Raw genomic sequence first — 20,563 nt, 5'->3', positions numbered from 1 at the left:
GTCTAGGTTTTAAGCTGGGCCAGTTTCTCAGACCTTCTTCTAGGGAGGAGATGAGTAGATGGGCCCAAGTACAGCACTTAGACCTACCCAGAGCTACAGGCACCCCTGTCAAATCTCTGCTTTCTGCTAGAAGATGTAAATTCTCACTCTTAACAACTGAAACCAAATATCCTTGCCAGTGTATTGATTTTCAGAGCATCTTTGTGAGAGCTTTTCCTGGATAGATTGGTGTCTGCCAACAAGAGCTAGGGCTAATATGTTTCAGAGATGAGTTGAAATGCCATTTTGCTTCCAGGCTTTTGAGCAAAAGCTCCCTTGTATGCCCAAATAAAAAGGAACACTAGGCAAGGTTCCTCAAACTCCCTCTCAAATAGAGAAGAAAACTTGGTTTGCCAGGGACTGCAGTTCAGCACATTTTGTGCAGCATCTGCTTCTCTCTTTAGCTCTTGGTAGCAGAGCCTGCAAAACTCTGAGGTGCTGTCATCCCTTGGTCCCTGAGAATTGCTCAGCACTTCAGAAGGTGTTTCCATAACAGGTGGTGAAAGACCAAGACATCATCCAAGCTGTGAGCACAGACAACTTCCCAAACCTTGGGCTCAGCCCACCATCATCAGCCATTCCCTGAAAAACGGTGCTTTCAAAACAGTTTTTTCCCATTTGAATATGGAAATAGAAATGACTGAGGGTCTATCTGCATCAGCTCCTTTCCCTTGACATGTACAACAGTTCAGGTGCATTCATTTAATAGCCAGGACACTTCTTTGTCTCTTTTCTCTACTCCTTTTGAAAAGCCAGCCTCAGGGCTGAACTGCTTTGTGTTGAGCTCAGAAGGACAGGGAGGTACTCCCTAACCAGCCAGCAGAATTTATATACCCTACCTTCTTTTGCGAGCTGCAGCAAATAGCTTCCAAGGTCACTGACACTGTGGCTGGCAAAGTAGTTGTAATACTGAAAGACAGTAATGGTCTCAGAGGACATGCTGGAGTAGAGGACAGGCTCCGTCCGGTCCAGGATCTGAGACACCAGGATCCTGAAGACTGCAGGCAACCATGGACAAAGGGATAGGTTAGTGACAGCAAAAGCTGCTGGCAAAATTACGCAGTCCACTTCAAAACCAGAAAGAAAGAACCTCATCTGCAAGGCCAGATACTTTTCTAAACTCAACTGTGGTTAGGTTAGAAGCTGGACAGGCCTTCTCCCTGTCTGGGTCTCATTAGCAGAGAATATCTTTGTAAGGATGAACCTCTGCCAGTTTACAGATGGCTACTGCAGCCTCCTGTGCTATCAATACAGCATCATTTCTGCCTGAACAATATCCTGCATCGCAAACCCCTCTCCACATGCACTGCCTGCTGCATCCCCACAGTGCCACTGAGGCAGGGGAGATGGGCACAGAGGCAGGATTTGGCTTTGCTATTTCTCATGTTCCTGCACTAGTGTGGCATGCAGAAAGCTAGTCTGAGGCACTGCCTGTGGGAGTGGTAGCATGCAGCAGAAAGGAGAACACTGCCCTGTGTAGGCATCCACAGTGCAGGTGACCACACCTGGGTAAATCAGCCTCCATTCCTCTTCTGTCCAAGGGAGAGCTAGTCAGTATAGCTGGAGTTTGAGGTGTGCTACATCCCACACAAGATAAGAACCTGTGCTCAGACAAACTCACTTGAATGTGGATTAATTTCATCCCAGTGAACTGTAATGGGCTGTGGGAATTCTATAGAATACACAAAATTAAGTTGAAGGATTCCTGATTCACTGAATCACTTACAAATCTGTATTTGGGAATAGACTTTCTTTCTGATTAGCTCATAAACCTTAAAACAATGTTTTCTTTTCTGTTGACCTCACTTTTTTTTTCATTATTTGGGGCCAAAACTGTTTCAAGAGCTGTAGCATTAGTTTTCAAATGACATCTTGGAACTGTGGCCAAACAGATCTCTGAGGGGTTGGAAAACAAATCTCGGTACACAACTGTTCTCCATTTTGACGGCTGACACTTTTTTGCAGCAGTTTGTACCTGTTTCTGCAAGTCCTGGACACTCCTCATTCACAGTGGTGGCAAAATTGATATCCAACTGCTTCATCATCTTGTCTGCAGAGGTGTGATACACTCCTGAAGGGCCAGTACACTTCATCCAGAAAGCCAGCAGTGACAGCTTCTTGTGGAACTCTGGAATTGCTGGGGAAAACAAAATGCATGATGAAACAAAGCCATGCTGGAAGCATCAGCTTTGAGAAAAGAAGGTAAGAATGGGTCTCAGGGAGCAAACATCTCACCCTATCCTGTTTGCTGTGTCTCCCTGAGCCATTACCTTCACAGAGCATGACCACGTGCCCACCCCAGGTTTGTAACATGTTTTTTCTGTTTCCCATGCTAATGTGAGAAAATTTGCTCCTGATTCAGTTCTCAGCATTGATGTCTCTTCCTCTTAAATAGCACAAAATACTAGGGGAACACCACTAATGGTCTGCACAAGTTTGGTCTCTGTCCTAGCACTACACTTTGGCTTCAAGTAAGTCACTCAATTTTTGCCTCAACTTTCTGGTATAGTAAATACACCTTGTAGTATTTACCTATCCTGCCAGAGTGTACATGAGGGTAACTATGTGTTTGTCAAACTCTTCCAAGTATTAAAACAGATGCAAAAAGAAAAATAACTAAGAAGATCTCCACAGAGATGACTAAAAATGAAAATGTTCAAGAAGTTGTATTATGCCTCTGATATTGTAATGCAAATCCTGTCTTTCCTCAGGAAAGAAAGGTGGAAGAAGAATTTGGGTCTTCAGAGGTGGAAGTATCCCCACCCCATAACACCAATGACATCTGTCCATCTTCTGCACATCAGGCTGGATAAGAAGTCCTTTCTCCTCTCACCTGCATATTTCAGTGCTGAGGACAGATGTAGGTGACATCTGCCTTGACTGCTGCACCTCCTGGTGACCCTGAGCCAGCCCTTGCTACAGTGGCATCTCCTGCACTGCTGGTGAGCTCTGCACAGTGATTATTCAGCAGACACACATGACAAATCCGTGTCAGAAGGAAAGCCCCTAAGCTGTTTCTTACCATCAGTAAGAGAGGTGATGTTCCCCAAGTTCTCAGTGCTGATCTCCGCAATATTCTCCACCACGAGGATCTGCCTGGACAGCTTATCCAGGAGGTCTCTTGTCACAAATGGTGTTTTACTGGAGAACACAATTTGCTGGTGAAGACAAGTAGGAAGAGACAAAAAGGAGTCATTGAACCAAAAAGAAACCCAGCCTCAGAAAAAAAAAACAAAAAAAACCTCCAAAACACCTGAAGTGCAAAGACAAATTCATTGCCTCAAACCACAGGATCTTGTTAACTTAAAAATTTTTTTGTTGTTGGGATATTTTTTGTCCTAGTTGATATGCATCACTGCTTATACCTTCAATATCTACATCCACATCCAAACATCTAAGTATCCAAGTAGCCATTTGTGTAAGCAATTTCTGATTCACACACTCCACAAAGCTAAAGAAACCCATCACCACAAGACTTAAAGCTAGGCAAGAATATTAGTCTGACTTTCACAAAACAAGGACTGTAGACTTTCAGGAGAACCCTCATAGAGGAAGACCACAGGTTGCTCTTTCTCCACTCCATTTCAGTTTTGATCAATTTCTTGGGTACCTTTATTAATTTTATTAATTAATCCTTGCTAATACTCCCTACTGCTGATATCTGCATCTTGTTCAGCAGTCCATGTAAATAATGTTCATATCAAATCTGCTTTGTGTGTGGATGTGGTTCAAGTTCACCTCACACAGCTGCATATTTACTGTATACTCTTGTATTGAAACCAAAAAACCTCCCTTTTTCTCATAGTGTGAGTCAGCAGAGTTTCCAGCTCAGCACCAAGGGTGCTGGAATCAGGCTCGCTCTCTATTGCTTCAATGAGCCTTTGGGAAAATAAAGCTAATTATAACTAAGATGGAAGAGTAAAATAATTGTCAAGAGGAAGTTGCAGCATGTTTCGATTTGTCAGGAAAACCCTGATGACCTCACTTACTGGATGTTTAAATTCACATTTGCTGTGCATGGGCTCTGAAAAAAAAAAAAACTACAGAAAAACCCCTCTAGTTGTGAGCATGAACTGGCAATTTTGATGTCCCAGGGGAGCTGTCTCATGCTGCCTTCACTGTGTCTGTTGCAGACCGAATCTCTCTGCCTCATGTGCAAAAATTCATCTCTGCTCTTGAATGCTGCAGGTTCATCTGGGGCTCAGTTAAACACTGGAGACAGGGTTCCTGTTTTACCTCTGAAGACAGGCTGCTTTAACTGGGACTCCACTGAGGACCTCCCAGCAAAGCCAGCAGGAGTTTGTAACCCAGAGCAAACCCTGTCCCCCACTGCCTTGCCCCTCAGCCCTCCTGGGCAGCTCATGCCAAGCACCCATAGCTCACGTGCCAGGTCTGCTCCTAAACGGGCCAGGATGGAAATGAGGGAAACAATTCTGGCTGGGGTCAGGGTGTCACCATCCTACCCCAGGATGGTGTCTGTCCCAGCCCTGAGCTCCCACTGCCTCGCAGGAGCAGTGCTGACCTTGCCAGCCTGCTTGTACCCATGCTGCAGGCAAGAATGATTTTAAAACAAATGCCCAAATGAGGTGGGGCTGGTACCTGAATGAGCTGGGTGCAATACTGCAAGTGCTTAACTATGGTTATATCCAGGCTGTCGTTGCCTGTGGTCAGGGGCAGAGGGCTGCCAGCCACGCTGGTGCCCACGCCCGTGTCCTCGGTGAGAGCTTCGCTCAGGTGGCCTCTGGCTTCTGGGTGTTCCGTCCTGTAACTGGGAGGAGGCAGGGAGGAGCAGGTCAGTGCAGGGCCGGCAGCTGCCACAGCACACACACACCCACACCCCCACTCACACACAAGGTGATGAGCAAAGAGCACGGCAGAAGAGCTGAAAGCACACAGAAACCTGCTGATGGGCACATCATGTCACAAAGGAGCAGGGCTGCCCTGCCTGAGTACAGGAGGGACATGCCCATCTAGGGGACAGACCTGTCCCTTGACTGGCTTGCCTTGAGTGATGTGATGTCCTCAACAGCAAGGTTTGTCGTGGTTACTGTCCCTTGGTGGTGACAGCTTTCTCCCATCTGTGATGAATCACCTGCCCAGTCACTCTGGATTAAGAACCATGACAATTTGTACCTTCCCAAGCACTGAGCTGCTAAGAACAGCTCTGTGCTTTCAGAGTCCTCCTGCTGTTAAATTTAAGGCTCATTGCAGAAGGAAAGGAAAACCACTGCTGAAGTAAGAGACATGATGTTTTCATATGCAGTTTTAGATACAATGTGTACAGTTTACTTTGCCAATTGTTTCTGCAAGAGTGTAGAGTTAGTCTTACTGCGCTTTAAATCATTATTTCCAATATTGTCTTGCTGCACAAATGATCCTCCCTGTGTTTAAATGCAAAGCCTGAGGTCAGTCCCCAGATGGCAAGTGTGTTTGGCTGCAAGTTCAGAAGTTTCAACACTTGCAATCTTTACACTGAGTCACACACTTACACATCTAAAAATGGAAGTGGGAATCTGCACTGTCTGGGGATGAGCCAGAGGGGAAAAAAAGCAATTTTAATTTCTATTTTAACTGGTTGAAGCTAGATCCTTAAATCAGCACAGACCGGACTGAGGTCAGAGTGCCAGTTTAGCAAGCAACACAATTTCCCAATTTTTTTTTCCCACCAAGTCTTATTCTGGAATGAGGACATGAGATGATGGGAACTGCATGGTGATGGTTCATTGCACTCAAATTGCTTTAAGCAAGCTGTGAGTAGCATAGCTCCCTGGCTGGAAAGTGCAGGCAGGGAGGGAACCGTGTTCCTTTCTTTTTTTCCAGCTCTAGTGCCGCTTACGTGCCTGCTGGGCATCGTGTCAGCTCAAAGGAGGCAAACATGCTTTTAAGATCTAATGATTGAAGCACAGCATCTTAAAGTCACACAACAATGGCAGGCCACGGCACAACACCACAGCTTTTTTTGTTTTCTGTATTTTGCTTTTTTTTTTTTTTTTTGTCAGAAAGACCAAAAGTGATGAAAGAAGGGCAGGTAACACGCAGGGCCATGAACAGAGTACCAGTCATCACTCTTACATTCCAAAGGCAACCTACATCATGCTGCTTAAATCTGGCCCTGTGTTATTGTTACTGACAAGCTTAATCCACTGCAAAGACTCATTCGGCTAGAGAGAAAAGACAAAGGGAGGGGGGAAAAACCACAGAGGAATTAGTAATTACATCCAAGGAAAGCCAGGTCCAAACCTATGTCAAGGAAGAGGCTCTGCCAATATTGATGTCAGCCTAATTTAATTTACCCTTCTCCTTTGGAGGACAGATTGCATATATTTGAACAGAAGAAAAAAATTAGTCCTGGAAACTAAAGATTTTGTGTGCAGCAGCCATAGGGAGCCCTCTGACCCTAAAACTCATCAAGGATTAGTCAGTCTTCCTTGAATAAATTGTGCACCAGGATCCCCTGTTAGTGACAAAGAGCCAGGGTGTCAGTTTGGCGTAAGCACAGCTGGCAGGTACTACAAACTTACCTATTCTTCTCAATCTCAGTATCTGAAAATACCGAGTCTGCACCTCCTCCACCATTACAAACCTCCACACCACCACCATCCTCATCATCAAAGTCAGAGGTGTTCAGGAAATCAAAGCTTTCTAAAGCACTTTCAACTGTTAGACTTAAACTGGAGGACCTGCTTCGGCTTACTGCTGGCTTGCACTGCAAAGGCAGAACGAACCAATGAAAACCCCAGATATTAGCTACTACAAGAAAGATAAGAAAAAAAATGATAAAGCTTAAAACTTCAATTTCTTCATTTTATTTTTAAAACTTCATTTTATTGGGTGTTTCATTTCAAGCCTTCATATTCATAGCATATACAATCAAAGCCTGAGAACTGGGGAAAGCCTTTCATTCCTCCTCCCCTCCTCATGCTACCCACTCTCTTCCCCAAAGGAAAACCCTCAAAGGCAAAATTCAGCTTGTTTTATAGAAATGAGAAGTACTTCTTGAATCCAAGTTTCACAGCTCTCGGCATTTTCCAAAAGGAATGACTGGGAATTAATGCAATGGAAGTTGAAAGGGGAAGGCACATTCCTTAATTGCTGTTCTAGCTACAGAAGCCAACTTATACATATCCAATGGCACTACCTGATTTATTCCAGACGTAACTCTAACAGACCTTAGCCAGGAATGAACTTCATCCCATAGCTGCACATTTATTAATGGAATGAAAGGAGTTTTGTGGCCTTTGAAGCCAAATGGATTATCAAGGAAAAGCCAATAAGGTATTGGATTCCTAGGTGACAGAGAAAGGCAGTATTGTAACTCAGAAATTAACAGTACTAGAGAGAGGGGCGAGACCATCCCCACCTCACTGCAGGGAAGAAACACAAAGGAAATCTTGCTGCTGCTGTAGGAAGTATGAAATACCCTGGCCCCATGTGGCAATTCATACACATGTGCCCACAGAATTGCTTCCAAGGATATCCTGAAGAATCAGATGTAACTTGAAGGATCATCTCCATTGGTTGGTGCAATGACTTCAACATCTTTCACACCATGTGATTATTTGATCAGAAACAGCCATGAGCCACTGGTGCCATTACACAGGCCATATCCTCCAGTCCCAAGCAGGAGCCATGACTTTGTCTCAGCTCACAGAAAATGCCTCTGAGGTGTTCAGATCCAGCACCAGCTGCTCTAGAGCTGAAGGGAGTTGGAGTTCCATTTGTAACTCATTTGCACACAATACTAATGGTCATACATTTGCACTTAGGATGTCTGAGTCCTTAAACTGACTGTACAGTCAATAGCTGATCAGACACACTTTTCAACACATCTGTGCAAAGGATGAGTGCTGTATCCTGCTTCTTGTGCAGCACCAATGGTTTCAGCTTCCATTTCCTTCAGGGCTTGGTAGTGCAGATTCTTCAAGAAAACGGGAACAGCAACGCGTGGGCCATTTTCTCTGCTCATCTAATATGGCCAAGAGAGGTTTCTTCAGCCACAGCTGGATTCCAGCTCAACCCTTCTGCATGAGGAGCCCTTTTCGGCATAGTTGCTGGTGATACTGAGTGCCAGTCTGTGAGCTGATCAATACGTGACACCCAGACTTCAACAGATCTGAAGAGGCATCCATCTCGAGTGTGCAGGAATCCTGTCTGCACACATCCATCCTCTCTGCCCCCATCCCATGTCTGTCTGTTTGTAACTTCTGATCAAAGCAGCCTAAAGTGTCTCTGCCCTTTGGAGAGTTGATCTCTTGTACCAAGTTAGAAAAATAATAGTAATGGTACCTTTGCCTGCTAGAACCTCTCTAGGAATAAATTATGCAAGGAACAGGGGCTGCAGGCTGCCAAAAAAACCACTTAACTTGGGAAAGTACCATGCAATGGAAATAAGGAGGTTAACAAAGTTTCTTTGCAACAAGATAATGCAGAAGAATAAATGATTCCCTGCGTCCTCCTCAGCCATGTGTTTGAATTATGAGGCTTAAATGACCAACTTGCATATGAATATGAAGCATTTGAAATGATTATTTCCCATATAATACTGTTTGCAGAGTAACGTGACATGAGTTGTTATTCATGGGGGAGATACAATAACAGTGACCTGCAGTAAACATATTAACAACACGCATGCAAATCCCTTTTCTTCCAATTTTTAACATTATTCTCTGCATCTTGATGTAATGATGCAGAGAATCATGATTGATGTAATGTCTCTCATTATGAAAATGAGTGAGGGGGAAAAAGGAAAAGGCCATGTCTAGGTGACATGGGGACAGCAACCTCCAGTGATACTTGTGCTTCTAAATCCCTGTGGCAATTTAGAAAATTCAGCTTCTATGACTACAAGGCCTGATCCTCAGCTGGTGTAGTTTTGCACAGCTCCATGGAGTTCAGGGGCAGTATCCTAAAGTACACCCACTGAGGATGTGACTCATGGATTTCAAAGGCAGAAATTTGGCTGTATTTGATCCCCAGTATGGCACAAGCAATGGGTTTAAAAGAGGTGATTCACAATGGTTCACAAAGCCTTCAGAGAAGGGTATCATTTAATTACCCTTCTGTCACAGCACCTTTTTCTCTTTCCCCCAGGTTTTGATAAAAGGTCTTGCTTGAAGACACAAGGTTATGATAAGCACATTGCTGACAAAAGTTTAAAAATGCAACACTGTGAAAGGATGCTCCAAGCAGGAGCAAATCTACTGCTACCAGGGAATTCTACTATTGTCCAGAAAGCCTACTTTGATGTTTACGAGGCAGGCAAGGACATTCCACTGGCTCAGATTTTCTTTAGGGTAGCATTTTCTGAAAATGTACTCACTTTTAGGATGTCATCTAGATGCATCACTTCTTGATCCAGGTCCTGAAACTCTTTATACTGCTCTTTATGTGGCTCAAGAGCTAAGAGAAGCCCTTGCAAGGCCTCCTCAATGCTTCCATCGAGATAGGACTTATATCCTTCTGATTCCCCACTAATGGATCCCTCACACGGCAGCCTCTCTGGGGTCAGGGGTGTCTCTGCTGATGTAAGCCTTTTGACCAGCTGCTTTGTGATGTTGCCCTCATAGGTATCCAGCTCCACAGGCTTGAGTTCTGAGCCTTCATCCGTGTCCTGCAGGAGAGACACCGGCACACTCGTTTCTACAAAGACACGATCGCTCCCAGCATCGGAGATCTTTTGGCAAACTTCAGGAGCTGCCCTTGGGGTGTTCTTGTTCTCAGCTACCGCTCCCTCTCCATGGGACAGCAGGTCCTTTGGCTCAGCAACAGAGTCTCTGCGGGAGTCGCTGCTGCTACAGTCCAGGCTTGAGCTCTGGGAGGCCTCCAGGGCTCGGTGCTGGGTGGGGGTCACAGCGATGTCAGGGCTGGAGCTGACATGAGCAGATGAAGACTCTGCTGAGTTGGCAGGGGGCACGGCGTCTTCGTAAGGCAGGTCACCAAAAGTGAAGGAGAGAGGCCGCTTCTCAGTGGCCGCTGTTCCATTTTCAAAGACATCATCTGGCAAATTCGACTGAAAAGATAATAGGGAGAAAATGTTTTGCATGCAGCATTGGAAAGAGGAAAAAAAAAGGCAAGGCAAAAGATTAAAGAAGCATTCAAGACTTGAGAGATGGAAAAAGTATTTCAAATCAAACTTCTGCTTTCGTCTGCCACAGCTCCTCAATTTCAGCGTGAAAACTTCTGGAAAACCTGGGCTCAGCATCTCTCTGCTAAATAGAGAGCTTTAGGAAATGATCTCCAGAGAGAGTAATGAATTCTGCTCACCCTACTGTATTCTCTCAAACAGCATTTCCAGTGCAATGCTCTAGTTCCTGTACCATGGCTCTTTTTAATGGGATTGTACATAAGCCACCTTGTCTGCATTTTCCTGCTCATTACAGATTTCTGTTCTACTTATTTTCTGACTTCTAAAGTAGCAATCCATAAAACGTAGCACAAAATTTTGCTCCAAAAGTTTCTCTAGTGTCATGGTGTTAGTACTGTGCTATTTCTTTTTATCCAATGTCCTGCACATGGCATGCATGTCTGTAACAATTGTTGAACAAGAGTTATAGAGGAGTCCCATCCAACATGTGTTTCTGCTGAATTGAGTCATCAAAATTGGTGGTGTATTGAGCAGGACACTGATCATTAAAGAAGCAAAACCAGCCTATGCAGACTCCAGACTTATCAGGATATATATATATATATATATAGATGTTCATCTCTGACTGACATACGGGGAAAAATCACTATAGGAGTCACAACCTGCCTATCTAACCTACAAACCTTGCTTTGTTATGTGGCCAGCTCATGGAAATGCATGGCACTGATGGAAGGCAACTACCATTTTGCTGACAATTTGCTGGAAAGAACTGTAGGTATCCACATGTTGCTAAGCTTAAGGTTTAAGTGTCCAAAACTTGAATTTTTTTTCTAGTATTATTAGCAGCTTTTTTTTCCCTAAACATAATCATAGTCAAAGGTTTATTTCTTCTTTCCCTTGACATGGGCATGCTTTTAGCTTCTGGAAGTCATGTTACTAGGCAAATGTAGAGCGTCAATCAGCGTAGCAGGTGATTTTTAAGAACCCTGGTGGCATGTACTCCTGCCCTGTTCTCTGCCCACAGATAGCTGATTTCTGATCATTATCTCTGTAGAAACCAAGAGGAATTTTGATTTAATGTGAGCCGCATGGGCTCACAGTTATGTCCTGCCCTCTAATCAGTCAGCAAAATGAGCAAGTTGCAACAGAGAGCGACACATGAAGCATGCGTGGGAATGGAAATGCCACACAAGAACTGAAAAAATCCTTCACCAAACAAAAACCAGGACTCACATATAGCTCTAGCCCTGCTTTTGGGCTTAGCCTGAGCGATGGCAGGTCACTAAAAGAGCGACTGCGACGAAGCTTGTCAAAGAAAGTGTCTTGAAGAGCATCTAAGATTGTCAACTTTGGCCTGTCTTGCAGGGGATGCAGCCATTTCTTCAACAGTTAAAGCAAAGAGGGTGTGAGGAAGGGCAAGTTAAATGAATGCTTTGTAGCAGAGTACTAAGTTACAGGCATGGGATGTGGCACTTGTAAAGTTAATCTCTGTACAGATGGCCTGATTAAGCATTCAGAATTCAATTCATGCAAAATGTAGGAACACCCTGTGAATATCTTCAGTACGGGGGAAATTTTATCACAGGATACTTAAAAATACTTGTGCTATAATAGTTGTTTAACTACTGTTGCAAAATGAAAACACATTTTTTAAAGATTATTCAAGCATCACAGCAGTCAGGCATGAAGGATAGGTATGCATTAATTGGCCACATAGTTTCAAAGATGCCAGGATCATAGTCACCTTCTTTTAGGATTAGCAGCTAGGAATGCACTTGCTTTATAAGTATTTGTAAGGGTAACTTGCTGGAACCAGGGCAAAAAAAGCTTAGACATGTAAAGCAGTGAAATGTTTGCAGTGTTTGAACTGCTCTAAGGTTTCTTGTTACATAAACACAAAGCCAAACAGAGCTTACAAAGAATGAGTGGTCCTTGAAGGTTGGTGTTTCAGGAGTGCCTTGGCTGTACATGGACATTCTCCTCTGGAGAGCAGATGCCTTGCTCACATTTCCCGTGGATGGGGTCAAGTCTTCAACATCAAAGGGGCTACGGATACACAAGCAAGAGGGGAGAAAATAGAAGGTTGTTAGGCTGTGCAAGAAGGACTTTCAGGTCAATAGAAAGCATTTTTGAAAGGGTGGTTTTTTAGCACATCAAAACTGAGAGGTAGCAAGATTTTAAACTGAAGTGTTTAAAGAAAATGTTGTTAATTAGACAGCAGTCTCAGAAGTGTGGTTTTTGGTTCTGATAAAAGTATTCCCTTGGAAATAATTTATGTAGTGTAGTCTGATGTTATTCTTCTCATATGAAAAGTATTCTTGCATTTGAGTTGCCAAGTGTTACACATACTAATGAGAAAGGTGCTCAACTATTAATAGAGCTGTTGCATTGTAAAGGAAACCAGGAGCTGTTATTGCTGCCTTCATGTTTATTGCATTGCAAGAAACAGCACACATGACTGTAAAAAGTTAAATGCATCAGTGCTTCTTCAGAAATGACATTTACTTATTTCATTAAAATGCAGTGAGAATTGGGTTTTGTATCCTAAAGCTACCAGCTCACCTATGCTGACCAAGGTGAATAGAAAACACCAAGAGATTTTCCCATCATTCTTGTGGTGTATGAAGCCCCTAAAAGCTAGCTTTTCAAGATGGGCCAGCTCCTGAACTTTGCTATGCTAGTGTAAATTCATAAAATGCTTTTTAAAAAATATATTTTAAAAAAGCATAAATTATATAAAAAAAATAATATATATATATATAAATTCATAAAATGCTTTTTAAAAAATATATTTTAAAAAAGCATAAATTATATATAAATATATATATATGAGCACTCAGTTATATCCCATTTTTAAGCGTTGAAGTAAGCTTTAGACAATTCTGAGATCTAGCATCACTAAGTAGTTCCCATACCTTGTAATGCTCTTACCAAACCTAATTTAACAGCTGAAACTAGGCACAACCCTCTTTACCACAGGAAAACCAAGCAAACAGTGGCTGACCATGAACTAATTCTCATATACCAAACTTGGGCCACAAATCCTTCACAATCTTCCTTGGCAGGGAAAAATATAGAGAGAACAACCCACATGGATTAACCATTTTTCTTTGGCTGAAGTTTTACAGCTGATTGATTGATTGACAAGCTGACCAACAAGTTTTACTTACTACCAGGTGATCTCAAGGTTCAGCTTTACTGTGCCAAGGTCATTAATGTCTACTGCAACCACCTGAGGCCGAGCTGCAAACAGGTCTTTTGTCTCACAGGTTACACTTCCCACAAGGATATGAGTAGCAAGCCCTTTAACTTCTGTGACCTGTAAGAGACAAGAACAGGATATTTAGGACCACAAGGGGCATTGCACACCTTAATCCCAAGATAATAGTTTTGATTGTCTGGCCTGGCCCCCTTGCCAAAAAGGTTCTAAAATATGATTGTCTGTTGCATTATGTAACGAAAAAGTCTGAGTTTGGTGGTAGTTTTGTTTTGGCTTTTTTTAGGAAATGCATAGTTGCATATGATCATGATTCCATGTTTTATGTTTTTTATAGGAGTCAGAAGAGACAGCCATACTGGATCAGACTGAGGGGGTGTCTAGTCTGATATTTGATCTTTTGCACTAATGATAAACAGAGCCCAAGGGAAGGGTGAGAACAGGGAGGCCACAGAGTGTCTCAGCAGTTGACAAATTCCTGACTGGGAATCTCCTGATGTAACTTTTCTAATTAGTAATTCCCAAGGGAGCTCTCTTCCAGGTATTTCTCTCTTGTAACTCTGAAGCCATGTAATTGTTTGCACCAAGGACAGGCTTTGGTGAGGACTTCCACAGATCTGCTGTTGAGGAACCACCTCTGTGTATGTTGTTACAGTAGGAGTAGAGCACTATTCATATTTAGAGATATATTTGCCTGGGAATTCAGAGTGACAGTTCTATATGCAGCACCTACACAAACCAGCCTTTGGCTGTTTGCTTGAAAGTCAGTTCTTGAGCCTTTTACATGAAAGTGTTTGGACATAGTCCAAAAATGGAAGAGAATATATGCATTAACCTTAATAATACTGGGATTCTTGTGTACTGTAAAAAGGGGTTCTCTCCTAACTTTCCACCTTAAACCTGTGTGTTAGATTGAGAAGAATGATTCACCATGTGTCACAACTTGCCTTTCATTGAAAACCTACTGTCTCACGGATCTGGGATTATTTTGGTTGTGGGTTTTGTAATCACCTGCAATTTTTTCATAAAATCATTGCAGTGTCTAACTGGGCCGTTTCCCCTAAGACTTTCAAGACATTCTTCTGTTTAAGCTTCCTAACCAGGGACATCTGGAATGGTTTCTAGCAGCAATTTCTAGACAGGGGTCAGAGAATGGGTATCTCTAGGCTGAAGGCTTGTTGGAAAGAAAGCATATGGAACTTCCAGCCAGGAGAAAACTGTGTTGTGACACTGGGGGCAATGAAGAGATGGAACAGTGATGGAAAGACTCCAGTTTGGGAAGAAAATCTCTCCCACAGCTCTCACAAACTGATTAGTCTTGTAGTATCTACCCTGGACAATACTACAGCATTTTAGTAGGTGTGTCAGAAATATTAATTATGGCTTGTTTCTAAAGAATTTAATGATCTGCTTCTGTATTTTTGCTGATGGTGCATGAGAAGGCAGGTTCTTGACTCCTGCTTTGCTTGCAGGCAAAGGAGTCAGCACACATACCTTAATGGAGATCAGTCCAACAATGAGAGGGAGGAAAACCATCTCTTCTCCATCCCAGCTTTGCTTGCCATTCACTTCTATCTTGCCTTTCAGCTTCCAGCGCTGGCGACCGTAACGCATGAAAATCTAAAAAAGAAAAATCCTCTCACTTTCTTGAGAAATCTGTTCTTATGACGCACAAATATCAGAAACAGAACTGTGGAAAGAGTCTGAGAAAGGCTGGAAAGAGTTAGGTGCCATAGGTGCTGCCCTTCCACTTCCCATTGAGTCAGAAGGAAAAATCTACTGAAGGGTCTCTATCTCTCAGCTCTCCTAATTGCTCCTTTTGGTAGCGGACCTCTCACCCAAATTTTTAACTTTGTGTAACTTGATGACTTGTAAAAAAGCTGCAAGGCATTTAATTCCATTTGCAGGTAAAGTGGCAGGGCAAGGGAGATTTGGGAGGGCAGGATGAAAGCGTCAAGTGATCTATTCTAACACCTACAACTTGTTGGATCATCTGCCTTTCCAGGCAGATGAGCTTTCGGCCATTCCCCAACAGAGACCTCCCCAGCTGTGAGGTTTTGGCCATCTGATGATGGAAATTAATGACATCCATAGTGCAGTAACCCAATTTGAAGCATCAAGAGCAGGAAGACCACTTTGGGCTAGCTGGGAGACACCTGCACCAACTAACTGACCGCACAGAGGAAGCAGGAGTCATTTGTCACAGGGAATGAGAGTGGAAACGAATCTATAATCGAGGCAGCTAGGAAGTGCTGGTTGGAGGGATCCATTATCAATCCACTGCAAATTTCTTGCAAGGTTAGTTCTGTTCTGGTAGAGTTGGAGGCTTTTATTTTAATCCATCTCTAATTAAGACAGTCCTGATGATCTCTACTGAAACACTGCAATGACCAGAGACCCTGATGCAGCCTCACAGCAGGTAACATCTGGGTCTCAAGACATGGTTATTCAGTGTCTTTCTGTCACTTAGCTCTATGATGTAGTACAGCCTATGCATTCAGTAAAGGATGCTTGCAAGGATGTGCTCCATTTGCCCTATGGGCATGGGATGGGGGATATGCTTTTTTCTAGGGGTATTATAAACTTTTGTCATAAATAAGATTTTTAAAAGCTATTAAAAAAAAGATCAAAGTTCTTCTAACAGCTATCACCCAGTTCTCTGAATGTAAAATCCAGGTCTTCTGACAGATGCCTTGACAAAAGCAGACATACAGAGAACACAAGGTTTTTCAGAGCACATATGAGGAAAATAATAGCTGTTTATTGAGGTGCTGATGTGAAAAGGTTTTATTCATCATGATGTAAAAAGCAGCAGAGGTATGCCTTCCTTTTGGTTCTTTTGCTATTTAATAAACAAACTCATGCAGACATACCTCGTATTGATCTCCTGGGCAGAGCCGAGCGAAGCCAGCCAGACCTGAAAAGGAAAAACAAAGAGGGGCTGTGGGAGGGCCTGGGCTGCCGAGTGTGCCTGAGCCCAGAAGTGGGGTGCAGTGGGGTGTCCAGGGCCACACTTGGATAAAAGAGACCAACACTCTCCTGCAATCTCCCAGCTGCTGTTTATATCCCCGCTCTTACTGCTGCCTGTGCACCCTCTGAACCAAGACAATCCACCATCTTAATTTTCTTTATTTTGTGTAAAATTCACTGGGCTGTGGTTTCTTGCACATGGAAGATTTATACCTTCCAGCTTTTTTCCCTATTATAGCCTAAAGTTTCCTTTTCTATAGTAACTATAGAAAAAGGAGAAACACCTCTCTGATGTCATGTGGCTTCAGACACTCAGCTGAGAGCCCCTCCCATGGCGAGGTGTAGGCGAGCTGCTGATCCCCCTGTAGTGCTCCTCAATGCTGTCTGACCGAGCTCCACACTTCCACACAGATCCCTTTTTAGTACATCTTCAGAGAGACACAGCAAGCAACAGGGCCTCCTTCTGCTTGGTGTTTCCATAACATTATCATTCCCATAATAGCTGAGCGTCTTTCAATAGTAAGTGAATCACAAAATATGACTGACATCTGTAATACCAGATTAATCCCATTTTTCCCCCTAGTGGGAGAAGTAGCACAGCAAAGCACTTGTGATTTGGTTTTGGGTTTTTTTAAGGTAGGACATAACAATACTATTTTTATATCAGCACTGTGCATATGAAATGAAAGTTTCCTGAGGCTCCACACTGAAATCCAAGGGGAATTTCCACCCCTCTCCTGGCCTGCTGATCTGCTTTTCTACAGAATTCAACTGGTTGTTTTTCCCACAGAGGGAGCTCCTCCTTTCTCACAGAGTCCCCTCAGAATGTATCCATTGCACTTGTTTTGGTATAAAAACTTACTCAGCTTTGCCTGTGTGAGCCTAAATCTATGTCTCTAGTATTGCAGTGTCCAAAGAAACCATCTTGAAGCCACATACAAAGCCTGTGGCAGAGAAAGCAACACACAACGCAACACACAGGAGTGTGCTAAAATCAAGGAAAGTATAACGAGCCCTAGTGCTGGTTGTATTTGCATTAATTAGTCCTGCTAGCTGTACTGTAGGAGCAACTCAATCCCTGCATGCAGCCATGGGCTGTCCCCATGATCTGCTTATCTGCCTCTTCCATTTCTTTGACCAGAAAATAGTTTTCTTTGCTCATCTTAGTGTTCAGCAGAACAGAGAGGCCCTTGCACTGAGCTCATATTACCAATTCCTTTTTAATTTATTTACTGTTAATAAATAATTTAAGATTACTAGCACTCTACCACTGCTTCTCTCTCCCCAGACATGCTTTTATAAATGAATTTGATCTCTCCTGGGACACATCACCAAAAGCACGTGAGCAAAACAAAAGGTCCTTTTGTCACCCAGTGTATGGGGAGGGTGGTTGAGCAAACTCCAGCTAAAAACTCCATATGGATGTTGAAGTCTGTGAGCTGTGACTGGCCCAACCAGGCTGGTCAAGTCTTTTCAGCATGATGAAGAGGAGGCTAAATGCTGACTTGACAATAGGGCATAAGTACTTTCACAGGAAACAACAGGGGACAGGGCCATCACTTTGGTAAGGAGGCAGGGCCACCTGGAGCTCATGCAGCACATGCAGCTCTGCTGGTGTGCAGGATGCTGGACTCCTGGACTCCTGGCTGCTGTTGGTGGGCTCTGTGTTGCAGAGCCACCGCTGTGTCAGGCCAGCATATTGTTCTCCCTCGAGTGAAACATCTGGGCTTTTCGCCTCCTGTTGTCCTGGCTCTTCAGACAGCTGTAAGGGCACTTTCCTGTACATCACAACAGGACACGCAGAGTCCATACAGGAATTTCCACACTGGGTTTCCCTGGTAAATTTCAACAACTGATTAATCCTGACCAGTTAGCTAAGCCTGCTGGCACATTTATTGTCTTGATTTTGAAAAATTATTAGGCTTTTTTTTTCCTATAAATATCAGTCATAAAAGATCTGTGCAGCTCCCCTTCTTCCTGACAGCATTGTGTAGGTTGGCTTGCTTTCAGTGTAAGTGACAGAGGGCACAAAATAAAAATAACTTTCACTGGAATGGCTAGGAACAGATAAGCTTTGGGGAGAGGAATGCTTTGATTTTAAATTAGATCCTAAAGTTAGCTGATATACTGCAGTATAACTTAAGGGGAAAACTTGCTGTGTGATCTGCAGGCTTTTTTGCCAGAACTGTTGCAAGCCTTAGCAATAGCGGTGGCTGTATTGTCCTATAGGATTCCTATTCCTAGGGAAAACTATCTAGATAGAAATCTCAGATGCCCTAATTAGAGAATACTTAATATGGCATTTCTCTTTGCTGTTTTCTAATTTGGGCTTCTTTACATGCTGCAAACTGTGTTCAGAAGGAGCTGCTGCTTGTGCTCTGCTCCTGCACATGAGTGCAGTACCTGCCGTCTCCAGAGCCCTTGAGTTCTGCCAGAGGATTTGGCATCCAAAAGAGAAGGGGCCAGACCTCTTCAGCCAAGATATTTGTGACACTGTGACACCTCCAGCACATGTCCAGCTGCCAGGAACTGTGCACTGCATTTACAGCAAGTAAAGAAATGCTCCAAGGCAGCTGGAAAATCCCTTTACACACTCTGTGACATTGTTTCATTCAGTATGTCCATGCTGTGGTTCTGCTGTGGGTTCCTGTACAGAAATATCTGTCTCATTTTCTGTGTGTTCATTTAAAACCTGAGGGATGGAGCTAGGAGAACTCCAAATCTGCTGCAATTGTTTTCTATAAGAGTGCAGAGTAGCTATTTTCATTTAATCTAAGATTAATCTTAATCTCATGCAATGCAATCATAGGAAACAACTGTGACAAGGCAGGCAGAATCAAAACCTTGCATGAGATTTGTGAGCTCTCAAAACTCCACCAGCAATACTGTGGATGTTTTAAATGGCAAGATATCAAGTGAAGAATTAAGAGTTCATGAAAATTTAGATGCTGACTTTGTTTTATAGAACTGTTCTCATGCCAGTGACTGATGATCCAAAAAAAGATATCCCCTCCCAATCTTTTCCTTAAGACATTGAGTCTTAAAGGGACAACAGCATTAGCAATACCTGAAGATCCATTGTGGCTTCAAGTAAAAGTGATTCCATTATATTCAAACCCATAAAATCCCCTGTCATAAAGACAAGGAATAAAATGGAAATGTGAATGCCATCACAGAGTTATCTAGAAAAACTATCCCCAGCTTTTTTACATTTGGTCAAAAATAGTATTGGCCAAAATTAGCAAAAGTAAAGGAGTTAAAAATAGCTGATGTCAAATTGAGAAGGTATTTTAAATTTCAAGTTCAGCTCCATGGCAATTCAGATAATTTCCCAGTCAACTTCTCAAAGAATTACTGAAAATAGAGGCAAAAATTACAGCAGTCTTCAAAATTGGATTGCTTTGGCTGTTGGGAGGAGTCCTTGTGGGAGATAATTAGTCTAGAAAACTAAAAGCAGAACGTCTGAAAGTCTGTAAGCATTGGTGTTCCTGTTTCTGTAATCCTTTCCAGTGGGCAGGGGTGTGAATTGGGGATTTGAAAGCTCAGCAATGGGTGGGAAACCCCACCTGTCATAAATGCATGTCACAGCACGTCTCAGTTCCCTCACCAACATGTGCAGCATCTGCTACTGTTTCTGAGAAACAAGGGAAAGGTGAAGAGGCACTTACCTTTCATCTTGATGCAAAACTCCCCCAAGAGGTTTTCCAGCTCTGCTTCTATGGTACACATGTTCTGTGTTGGAAAAGAGAGCAGTGAGGGTGGACAAAACTTCTCTGGGATTTTTTTTAAGGTCTGTTTGTGAGGATAGATTCAAGATATTTTGCAATGAAATCAATCTCAGAGCCATCCTTCTAGTTTAGAACGAGTGTGGGGTGACCCTAAAAACTGGCAGCTATGCCTGCTTTTTTTGACACTGCAACCCTGTGCTTCTCTGCTGCTGCATGCTAATCCTCCTGATGGCAAAAGGGAAGCTTTGGCCCTTGGAGTGTAACCTGCTCACTGTTCTGGTCCTCTCCAGCCAGGACTTGTGCCAACAGCAGCAGCTTTATGCCAAAGTGGCTCCCAGTATGATTTAATCTCTCAAGAAACATGGACTACATCAGGAACGAAGGCAGGTTTTGGAAGGTTGTCACAGCTTGTGTGACGGGAAGTCTGCAACACTATTAGACTTGCTCATCATCTCCTGCCTGTTTAATAAAATAGATTTTGATCACAGCAAGTACAACACACAGGATGCAGCATATGTCTCTAGG

At 43.2% G+C, this 20,563-nt stretch overlaps 1 protein-coding gene across 3 annotated transcripts in view; it reads right to left on the bottom strand.

Annotated features, from left to right (window-relative positions):
* Positions 1-20,563, bottom strand: part of RIPOR2 (RHO family interacting cell polarization regulator 2) — a 66,790-nt gene that overhangs the window by 6,635 nt on the left and 39,592 nt on the right. For all 3 annotated transcript variants that reach the window (XM_039710978.1, XM_039710977.1, XM_039710979.1), the window contains exons 8-18: positions 19,979-20,042; positions 16,214-16,257; positions 14,835-14,960; positions 13,294-13,442; positions 12,040-12,169; positions 9,359-10,048; positions 6,561-6,745; positions 4,639-4,807; positions 3,062-3,197; positions 2,015-2,176; positions 879-1,037 (exon numbers count right to left, since the gene is read on the bottom strand). In XM_039710978.1, the coding sequence (XP_039566912.1) occupies positions 879-1,037; positions 2,015-2,176; positions 3,062-3,197; positions 4,639-4,807; positions 6,561-6,745; positions 9,359-10,048; positions 12,040-12,169; positions 13,294-13,442; positions 14,835-14,960; positions 16,214-16,257; positions 19,979-20,042 (2,014 nt within the window). The remainder of the gene's footprint in view (positions 1-878; positions 1,038-2,014; positions 2,177-3,061; positions 3,198-4,638; positions 4,808-6,560; positions 6,746-9,358; positions 10,049-12,039; positions 12,170-13,293; positions 13,443-14,834; positions 14,961-16,213; positions 16,258-19,978; positions 20,043-20,563) is intronic.

This window comes from Passer montanus, unplaced genomic scaffold (genome assembly GCF_014805655.1).
Source record: "Passer montanus isolate IOZ18808 unplaced genomic scaffold, ASM1480565v1 scaffold24, whole genome shotgun sequence".
Taxonomy (NCBI): domain Eukaryota; kingdom Metazoa; phylum Chordata; class Aves; order Passeriformes; family Passeridae; genus Passer; species Passer montanus.
This window is presented reverse-complemented; position numbering and strand designations above follow the sequence as displayed.